At 49.9% G+C, this 10587-nt stretch overlaps 1 protein-coding gene across 1 annotated transcript; it reads left to right on the top strand.

The window, feature by feature from the left end:
• The first annotated feature begins 506 nt into the window (after window positions 1–506).
• Window positions 507–3018, top strand: TMEM53 (transmembrane protein 53). The gene is made up of 2 exons (XM_010019134.1): window positions 507–610; window positions 2356–3018. Exon 2 carries the CDS (start codon window positions 2392–2394, stop codon window positions 3016–3018), a length of 627 nt encoding a protein of 208 aa, XP_010017436.1. The 5' UTR covers window positions 507–610; window positions 2356–2391.
• The last annotated feature ends 7569 nt before the right edge of the window (window positions 3019–10587 follow it).

The raw sequence follows: 10587 nt of genomic DNA, 5'->3' as shown, positions 1-10587 counted from the left end.
GAGGCGGGGATTGGGCTTGGGGGTCCCCTGAAGGTGGACGGGGGGACCAGGCCTCGGGGGCTCCTGAGGGTGGATGTTGGGGATGGGACCTGGGGGACCTGTCAGGGGACGGGAGGGGTGGGAGCCGTGGAGACATTTGTGTAGCAGGTGTGTCTGGTCGTTTGTGGAGGGCAGTGCGGGACACATTTACCCCCGAAGTGGTCTCTGATGCCTCCTCAGCTCCTGGGAGGTGTGAGGAGGGGTCTCTGCCCGCCGTAGTGATCTGCACACTGCTGGTTATCCATCAGTGGAGAGCTTTGGGAAGCTGCAGGGATTGAAACTGTGCTGCGTGTCCATGTAGTGGAACTGGGATGGGGCAGCGTTCATAACTGACTGAGAAATTAAGCTAATACCCAGTTCACCATTACCTTTAAACTGTATGAAGCAAGCAAGTTGCCATAAGTTCTGATTCTGGTGGGCTGGAGGACAGTTATTTTAAATCTTGTGGTTTGTTTCAGAATGCAGTACAGAGAGAGGGCATGCAGGTGGTCAGCCTGTCGTGATCCTTCTGGGTTGGGCAGGCTGCCAGGACAGATACCTGGCCAAATACAGCGCAATCTACAGTCAGAAGGTGAGAGGTGATCCACGTTTTTATGACACTGTCGTGCAGCTCTCTGAGAAATTGCCTCTTCTTGTGCATGTTAGTAAAATCGCTCTAAAGACTCTTAGTCTGAAGAGTCACTGGGAGCAAGTGATGAGATCTGTTGTCATTGGAAGCTTCTTGTCTCTTGGAGCCCAGGCAGTGCTATCTGACAGTGGCTGATGTCATTTTTGTGTGTGCAGCTGAGACAAAATTGCTTCCTTAGAAACTCGAGTGAATCACTGGAGTATTTTGAGGCTTTTAAAGCTATTCAGGAATGATGTGAACTATGTTAGCTTTCCAAACAGGTAAACATGTGGGGAAAGATTATGGGTTTATGGCTTGCTAATAGGTCACAGCACAGACTTGGTGAGGCCAGGCTGAGGACTGACAGAGCACATCAGCATCTGTCATTTGTTTGGCTTTTCCTTCCTGCGAAGGTGATACATCTAAATATTGTAATCCAAATTCATTTCATATTGTCTGTGAAACAGGCATCCTGTAATAATCATACCTGCTCATTGGGAGCTGCTGGTGTTTGAGCTGGAGAGGTCTGTCTAATTGCTAGTTCCCTAAGTTATGAAATTTTCTAATACTATATTTTACTGGAATGACCCCAGCTTGTAGATCTTGTTTCAGCTATAGGTGGTAAAGTTTGTACATTAACAAGATTATTGTTAATGTCTAATCTAGTGCAAGAGTCAATTGGCTTGTTCTAGTGAAGAATTAATTATGGAATGAGCATTGTGACTAAGAAATGGTGCTGAGCAGATGAGAAGCATGTTACATGGCAGCATAACTTTAAAAAGTACTTTTCTGTCAGAAAGATGACAGGAATGGGAAAGGAGAGAAGGAGTTTCTTAGCTCCCTAATAATGAAGTGGCTAAAACCATGGTAAGACCATATAGAAGACTTTGATTTAAGAACTTGATTTCCCATTCTTCCTTGTTCACAGCTCTGGGCCGGAGGGCTGACTTGGTGGCTTTGCCTTGTGTTTGTCAGTGTGTAATGTCAGGGAGTTTAAGTGATAGAAAAGATCTAAAGCATTTATAAATGTAGTTCCATCTGGTCTATTTGGAAACACCTCCAAGATCCTGTTTCCCAATGAACACCTAAATGTAAGGCCTTAACTGTAAAGGCCGTTGTTCAGGTGTTCTGAATCTCTGAATCATTGCTTCTTCTCTGCACTTCAGAAAGGCTTATGAAAATCATGTCAGTGTTGATTGTGGGTGAGTCTTAGAGACAGCTGCAAACAAGTACTACCCAAAGACAGGAAGAATTTCCTCCTTCTTGCGTTTGTTTCAATGTCATGAACTAGATGTGTACCAGAGCAAGCCCCTCTTACCCAAATGGCTGATACTTACGGTTTGTGAATCAGAGAGATGGTTTTCTCTTCCTGGGTGAAGACTAACACTTGTAAAAGCTTGGGTGGTAATGTCCACAGGTGCTGTGCCAGTTAGCCAGTTAGCACAAGATCTGAAAGGATTTAAAACGTCATCAAATCCCAGCCTCTGGTACTGCAAGAAACCTTTTCATAATACTGTGTGCTGTTATGATTATTATAATCCTATTCATATTGGTGCATTGCTACAGATACTAAAGAGTTTCTTCTGGCTCTCTGGCTTCTATTGGAAACCTGTCCCAAATTTTCATGTTCTTTGTGTTGATGCTTGCCTACTCCATGTAATTTACAGCACAGTCTAAATGTGTGTGGGGTCTATTTCTGTTCTCCTTAGGGGTGCACTGTCATCCGCTACACGGCTCCATGGAGGATGATATTCTTCTCTGAGACTTGTGGCATCAGATCCCTCCAGACCCCAGCCAAGCGACTCCTGGAGCTGCTCTTTGACTACAGCATTGAGAACAGACCGGTTCTTTTCCATGTTTTCAGCAATGGTGGTGTCATGCTGTACCGTTACATCTTGGAGATGCTCCACTCTCACAAGCCATTTAAAGACCTCAAAGTAGCAGGCACCATTTTCGATAGTGCCCCTGGCAGAAGAAACCTGAAAGGAGCCGTTCGTGCCTTTGCAACTGTCTTGATGTCCATGAATGTGCTGCTCAAGTATTTCCTCTTATTTGCTTTTGCTACCACAGCTGCTGTGCTGCGGATCTTGCTGTACCCATTGACCCGCTTCATCCACAAGAGCCACTATGACTTCCTGCTGCAAGCACCCTCACGGTGGCCTGAGCTTTACCTCTATTCCCAAGCTGATGCCATCATCAAGGCCAGCGAAGTGAAGTACATGGCTGATGCCCGGCAGCAGCTTGGTGTCTCTGTGAAAGCTGTGGACTTTGCATATTCGCCTCATGTTAGCCACATGCGGGCATATCCCACCTATTACAGCAGCCTCTGTATGACTTTCCTGTCTGACTGTCTTGAGGGCTCACCTCAATAGAGCTATAATAACCACCAGTGTTTGCCTCTTTGCTCAGTTTATATGGGAAACTTCACCCCCTTTGCCTTTATGTGTTTGAAGGGAGGAAAGTTGAGACTTCTTAGCTGTTTGGGTTGTTTCTTTCTCTCCACCATATACAAGTTTGAAAGCCTCCGTGTTGTAGCAGAAGGTAGATAAGGATTAATTTAAAGTACTGAAGGTGAAATCCTAGGATGGTTGATGTTGATGTGCTTTGATAATGACACCCACGTGTCACAGGCCAGAATTTCACACAGGTTGTTATTTGTTTCTTCCTGTCTCCTGTTGTTCTCTGTCTCCTGTTGTTCTTTGCTTTCATGTTGTCTCCTTGTTACTTACGTTCAATATGCATGTTCTATTGCCTTGTGCTGATTTTACATGTCTTGCTGTTTTTTTTCTTCTGAGCCATTTGTTTTATCTCACCGTCAGCAAACAGAAGCAGCTCTGCAGGACTTTCCTCTTGGTGCATCCCATCTCTGATACTCCTTGCTGGAGATCAGGCCCAGAAACCAAGTGTAAGACCTGGAGAAGGTGTGTGCGGGGCAGTGTGACAGTACTGTCATCTGGTTCCACTAAATAGCTGAGATGATAGAGCAGTCAAAGCTTTGATCCTTGTTGAGAGCTCAAATGTTTGTGATAACTTTCGTGTTCTTAAGCCAAAACATTTAAGTTAACCTTTTTGAATGTCTCATTTTTGTTTCTCTTTCTTCCAGTCTTTTGTGTGTTCTCCTGAGTAGTTTTGTTTCCTGGGAAAACTGCTCATTTGTTATTGTGGGTCTTTGAGCAGCCTATATTGTGCATTGGGAAATGCAGGGAAACTGGCACAGCTGTAACCCAAAAGACCTCAGAAACAGAAAGGTGGAACTACAGAGAAAAATGAAACTGTCTCTTGGAGCAATGATTTATGCTGCTGTTTCTTAAGTCACTTTCAGCCCACAAATGACCATGACATTCAACGTTTTTCCCCATAATGTTCTCTTCAGATGATCAGTCTTTGCTGTCCGTGCAGCATGTACTAGTAATACAAGAAATTAATTCTTTCCACCTAGTGAAAAAGTAGCTTATTGCACTGCACTTCAGACGTGTTTGGTTTTGGGGTTTGTTGTTTCTTTGTGAGAGAAGCAGGGATAAAGACAGAGGAGAGCCTGCTAATATGTTTACGTCATGTCACAGCATTGCCAGTTAATTAACCTTGTGGTGGACAGGATTAGCCAGCTTTAAATTCCCAGTCCAAGATTGCCAGGAACAGGCTGCGGAGGGCTGTGATATGGGCTTGTTTTGGGCAAGGGACTACCCTTGAGAGGTAGGAACATAAAAAATATGAGGATTTTTATGGCTGTTTGCTGCCTGTGGGCTGCTGTGCTCGTCTTGCCCACCCTTGGGGTGCTGTCATCCACAATTATAAAGCACTTGCTGTTCTGAATCGAAATGCAGAGAGGGAGGTCTCTGTGGAAGCACAGGGTGGGTTGCGGTCAGCAGCCAGCACAACTGTTTTTAGCAGGGTAGTGCGGCAGCACTTATTTAAAGCCAAGAGTAACCCCATGTTGGGCATGGCTGTAAAGGATGTACTGGGGTGTGTAGGTGATAATTAACTGAAAAGGTGTTGATGGCTTGTTTTATCTTCAGGTTTTTTTAAAGCAAGAGCTGGCTCCAGGCACAGGAGTCCTTGTTGCTCAGGGTCGTCTTCTGTAGGTGTGATCCCAGTTTCAGCTACCACTGTGAAGATGAGCTGTGGTTACCCTGGGTAAAATAATCCAGACTGCTGCTTCTCCAAAATCCCTAGAGTTTGGACCTGTAAAATCCAGGCATGGGCCCCTATACCCAGAAAGCTCATCAGAGATGTCCCAGCTTTTTAAAGCAGGCCCCTGACTTGTGCTGTCCGTGGTGTAACTCCTGAGTTGTGCTCTGCCTGCCTTCCCAGGATCTGGGCTGTGTCTGTTAAGCATCCAATCCGTTTGTGGCACTGTGAAAACTCTTAGGGAGCAGAGGTGATAAAAGGTTATTTAAGTAGCACTTGCCCTCATGCTGGTTTCTATGGGGTCAGTATTTACAGAACAGTTAAACACTCCATAACATACACCTCTGGATTAATACAGTTGTGCTGGCCTGGGAATCTGCTGTTCCTGTTTATTGCTGTGGGTGTCGGAACTTCTCCTGTGTAAGGACTTGGGCTATTGCGGAGCGTGGCTGGCAGGAGCCGGAGCAAAACCCTCTGTCTCTGTGCAACAGGATGGCGAACTTCCCTCTGGGAAGAGCCTCACTGGTTTCAGCTCCACCTTCCATCCCCACTTTCACCTCCCTACCATGGGATTGCTGCTTCCTTAATTCAGTCCAGCTCTGCTCCGGCTCCCCACTTTCCATGGCAGCGGGCAGGGAGCGGGTTCTGGAGCTCTGCAGTCAGAGGTGCCCTGGGCTTCACAGGCAGGAACCTGCTCATGGGCATTTCGACTGTTGCAAAACTGATTTGAGATTAGGGCTGGTCACTGTACACACCTCTCTAGGAGCAGGGGCTTCTCAAGCAAGCCAGTGAATTACCATCAGCACCTATCTTCTGGATGGGTTTCATTTTCTGTGTCCCAGCAAGTTTTAGTGACGATTCTGAGCCGTGTGTTAAATGTACTGTCTGTCTGATTCATCACCTTCTTCTTTGCTGTACAGTACGTATGCTCACCCTCCCCTTTCTGCCCTCTTTATTTCTGTTGCTTTTTATTTAAAACAGAAGGTTAATAAGTTGGAGCCTGAAGGCACACGGCCAAGAACTGATACAAGCACTACTGGATTTAAAAAATCCAGCGTCAAATGTTTAATCCTTGTAAATTGTCACAGTTTGGTGCAGCCTGAGTTCCTAAAGAGCTTCAGCCTGAATGCTGAAAGCAAAAGGTTGGGATATTTTGGCAAATCCAAGTAAATATCTGAGAGGAGCTATGGGAGGATATTTCAGATGTGGTCTTTGGGAGGAAACATGCAGCATCCCTGGACTTGCCTTGTGGGTCGGGAGTGGGGTATGGCACCAGTGACTGCTGCTGGAGGGTGCCCTTGCAGCCAGCATGTCCCACAGCACTGGGAGAGGCTGCAGTGGGGACTGGTGCAGAGCAGGGGCATGATCCAGCCCAGCCAGGGGTCATGCTTTGGAGCAGGAGGGAGCATCTTGCAGCACAACTAATTCAAAACAGCCCCCTGAGCAACGACTAACCTGTGCCTAATAAAGGTGTTGTTTTAAAACAAGTCTGCTGTTGCCTTTTTTGTGTTGGGGCAGCAAACTGTGGCTGGGCTGAGGTCCCGGTCTTTGTAGGTACTGGGATGTCGCAGATGTATGGGCAAAGCTCTGCCACTGATGGAGAAGTGTGAATGGCCTGAACAGACCCAAGCAACCCAGCTCCATGTGCTGCTTCCCAGAAAGAGAAGTGGGGAGAGGGAGGTCAGTCTCCATCACCCATGGATGGTGGAGGTTGGCCATGGCAGCACTCGGACTGATGTGTGGGGTGTTTGGTCCGGGCAGAGCAGCATTCCACGAGGTGGCAGCAGCCCCCCTTATTCCTGCGTGGGGAGATTCACACTTGAGACCAGCAGAGCAGATCCTGGAGAAGACCCCAACCTGTGTGTGTGCCCGAGAGCATCTCCTGCAAAACAGTCACATCAGTCAAAGAAAAAGACCAGCAAGAACAAACTGACGGCAAGAAGTGGAAATGGTGAGTTCATACAGGACAGCATCAGGCCCTGGAGCTGCGTGCCCCGGGAAGTTGTACTAGATCCTGTTTCTTAGCTTCAACCAAACACTAAACCTGAAATTCTAATGGCAGGAATAGCTTTACTGCCCTTCTGGCAACAGGAGGCCAGGTTCCACCTTCCCATTCCATCACACAGAGAGGGGTAGCAACTCTTTTAAGTGAATCTGTGCAATATTGTGGTCCATGGTCCAACTCCTGGAAACCCCACAAATCAGGACTGTGGAGCTCCCTTGGGACCGCTGTAGCCCCCAAGCCCTGGAGAGGGAGCTGAGCTTAGCACTGTTCTCTAGAAAGGCTGGTAGGACCCCACAACACACAGGGCTGGGGGCTTAGGAAGCAGTTAACACAACAGCACAAATGGGTGCCACAGCCACTATCTGAACCCCCCAGTGCACCCTCTATGCACAGCTCCTGCACCCAGCTTGGGGCAGGGGTTCACCAGGCAGCTGCTCACTCTGCCTGCACATATCCCCCTATCTCCTTGCCTTTGAACTTGAGCCCACAACCCCTCATCTCTATATCCTTACATGGCTGGAAGCCCACCCCAGCACCACTGGCCAGAGATGGGCTGCCCAGGCAGGGCTGGGGCAGGCAGCGGAGCACAGCATCATGACATCCTTGGTCACCCTCCCAAACCCATGGGGGCTAGAGCAGGGAGAGCTTGGGCAGGCCCTGCCCTCCCTGGGTGATGAATGAGCTGACAATAGGGTATTGATAAGGAATTAACCTTGAGCCCTTCTTGCTTCAGTGTCAATAGAGCAGGAGCCAAGTACACACGTGTGATTGGAAATCTGTGTTTGGCCTCTGCTGCCTCTGTGCCCATCGATGTGCAGAGAGACAAGGGGAGGGGGATGTAAACCTGCCTGCTGCCACCTCCCCAGCTGGGACCCTCACCAGTGGGTACCCCTTAGCTCCCTAAGCCTGCTGCTTCTGAGGTTAACCATGGACACTCAGTTCTATGGGGCTGCAGAAGCCTCTGTGCCCCCCCGTCCCCGACATATGGGGGGCTGGATACCACAGTTCCCCCCGTTCCCTCAAAGGGCCTGTGCCCATCCTGCTCCGGCCTCCACTCGGAGCAGTTTGTTTAATTAAGTGTTTTGCCTAATGGGATTGCCTCATTTCCATAACAAACTGGCGGGCTGTCATTAGGTGGGCTCCCTCATTCATTACTGTTAATTAGATATGGATCCCCCAGAAGGCGGCGCCGGGTGATGAACGAGGCCCCTGACACACGCTATTACACATTAGCATTTTCTCAATACCTCCGATACATCATGGGCCTCCGCTTCCTAAAGATACTCTAAATAAAATATTAGCAGCCTGCTGCGGGCCGGGTGGAGGGGAGGAGGGTGGGTTCCTGCCCCCCACCCTGCCCTCAGCCCTCCCATGGGCTGAGATGCTCCGCTTTCTCCCTGCCAGCCAAAGCAGCAGCCAAATCCACCCCTTTCCCCATACTTCCCACTGCAGGTGGGAAGAGGTCCCTATATCCCACTCCAGGGGACTCCCAGCACCCCATCCCCAGGGATGCAGCCATGGGAAGGGAGTTCAAAACACCCCATCGACCCATCTGCTAAATGTTTGTAAACCAAAAGCGTCGGCGCCAGCCCCGTCCCTGCAGCCTCTCAGTGCCTGTTGTTGGGGGTAACCCTATACTGCGGCAGTGGCCCCTAATGCAGGACATATAGATCTGTTGGGGCTGGGCGCCTCCGGTCCCCAAGTAATGCAGCTGATGAGACTTCATTACAGGGGTGTCCCCTGAGGCGTGCCCTTCACCCTGCCCTCCTGGCTCTATGAGGGGGGACGAGCAGGGGGACACCATCCATGGTGCTGTCTGGAGTGGGTTCTGCCCCTGCATCTGTCCCTGCATCCCAAATAGGACTGGGGCTCCCCTTTGGGACATTACCCACATCCACGGCTTGTGGCATGTGGAGGGGGCTGGATTGTGTCTCCTCCGCTGCCACTCGCCTGCAAAGGGAAACACAGAAAGTGCCCGATAAGATTTATACTTGTTTAATTAATGTCAAATGTAGTTTACAAACGGGAGTGACAAGTACCTTTTTGTATAATATACACTGACACACAATCATCGACACACCGGAATATCGCTTTGTGCAACTGGGATTCTTTGGGCGAAGATAGGTAACTCCAATATTTCTTTTTTAAATCATTTAAACTCATTACAGAAGAGGGGAAGTGGTGGATGCCTGTGACAAACCTCTCTCCCCAGCCTTCCCCCTGCAGCCCCCCCTTGAAAACAGGGGATGGCTTTACAATGAAAACAAAGAAATCAACAAAAATAGAACCCCCAAAACAAAGAACCAATGACTAATTACATGTGGTTTTACACATACGTACATAGAGCACACAGCTGGTCCACAACACCCGCTGGAAAAGTTGGCTCCCTCCCTGGGCCTATGTCCATGGAAGGGTTGGGATGGGGTGTCCTGCCTCTCAAACCCAGTCTACCATCTCCAAAAACAGCACTCACACTCCAGCCATAACCCCCCCACTAAGTTTCACCCCCACCTTTACAAACCCATATCTAAGTTCTCTGTGCCTGTCCTTCCCCATCCCCAGGGCTGCTGGACAGAGGGTTACCAGACCCGTCCCCTGCTCATGGGGAGGCAGGACCCTGTGGGGGTGCCCTGGCTTCCTCTCGTCCCCAGGGTGCTCCACAGGGATGTGCCCCTGAGCAGGGGAGGCTGCAGCTCTGGTCTCAGAGGCCACGCTGCTGTGAGTTTGGACACCCAGGAAACATATCTCAACTGGGAATTGCTGCATTTTGCTGTGATGTTTATAAATACAGCTCCTTCAATTTGGGTGCAGTGGGATCCTTCTGGAATCACTTGGGAGATGCCAAGGACAGCAGCTGTTCTCTGCACAACAGCACCAAGCTCAGGGCAGAGAAGTGACGATGGGACCATCACCCCAAGCATCCTGCCTCCCCAGCCCTTCCCTCTAGAAACATCCCGTCAGCCCAGCAGTGCCCAGCTCCAAACCCCTCATCCACTGCTGGCTCCAGACTGTCTTAAAATGCCCCAGCCACGTTGTGATGCCAGGCAGGATCTGCTTGGAAAGACCCAGTGGGAGTGTGGGAGATGAGCTTTCCATCTCCCCGTCTTCTGGCTTTGAGGAGCGGGCACCCCACGACTGCCTGGGGAGCCAGGACTGGGAGCAGTCAGCACACAGGGCATGTATCTGCCTTGAGAAATGGATCAGTATCTGCTTCTTGGGTCCTGGAAATAAAAGAAAAAAAAACAACAAAACAACAGGCCAGATGGCAGCTTTGGTTAAGGCTGAGGATACAGGACACAGGGACAAGCATGAAGGACCGTGTGGAAGAACCTGGGGCTGCAGGGAACCTCTGGCTCCAGCTGGAAGCATCTCAGCTGGCAAGCCCTGGGGACGAGGCAGGGCTGGCTCTCACCTTAGTGCCAAAATCCCCTTTGCAAAACATAGGCTGCAGGAGGAGAGACCTATGAGAAGCCCGGGGCTTGCTCTGCAGCGCTGGCTGCTGGGGCACTGAGGGAACCAGCTGAGCCTCTCTGAGCCAAGCCACCAGTAGAACCATCGCTCAGACCCTGCCATCCCTCCCTGTGCCCACTGCTTCCCAGCATCCTGCCTCGGCACCGGGAGCAGCAAAGCAAAGCCAGGCAGGGGCAGGGGCTGTGGCCTTGGAGGAGACAGGAGGGGCTCCAGCTCCCCACCGTTTGCTCCTTCTCCAGCTGGGAAAGGCAAAGGGGGCTGAGCCAGATCCCCCCGCCCTGCCTGGTCCCCCGGTGAGGAGTTAAAAGCAGTGTCTTTCTGGGGATAACGATTCTAT

The sequence above is a fragment of the Nestor notabilis genome, unplaced genomic scaffold (genome assembly GCF_000696875.1).
Source record: "Nestor notabilis isolate BGI_N333 unplaced genomic scaffold, ASM69687v1 scaffold19797, whole genome shotgun sequence".
NCBI classification, from domain to species: Eukaryota; Metazoa; Chordata; class Aves; order Psittaciformes; family Psittacidae; genus Nestor; species Nestor notabilis.
Note: the sequence above shows the minus strand (reverse complement) of the source record. Positions and strands in the feature narration are given on the sequence as shown.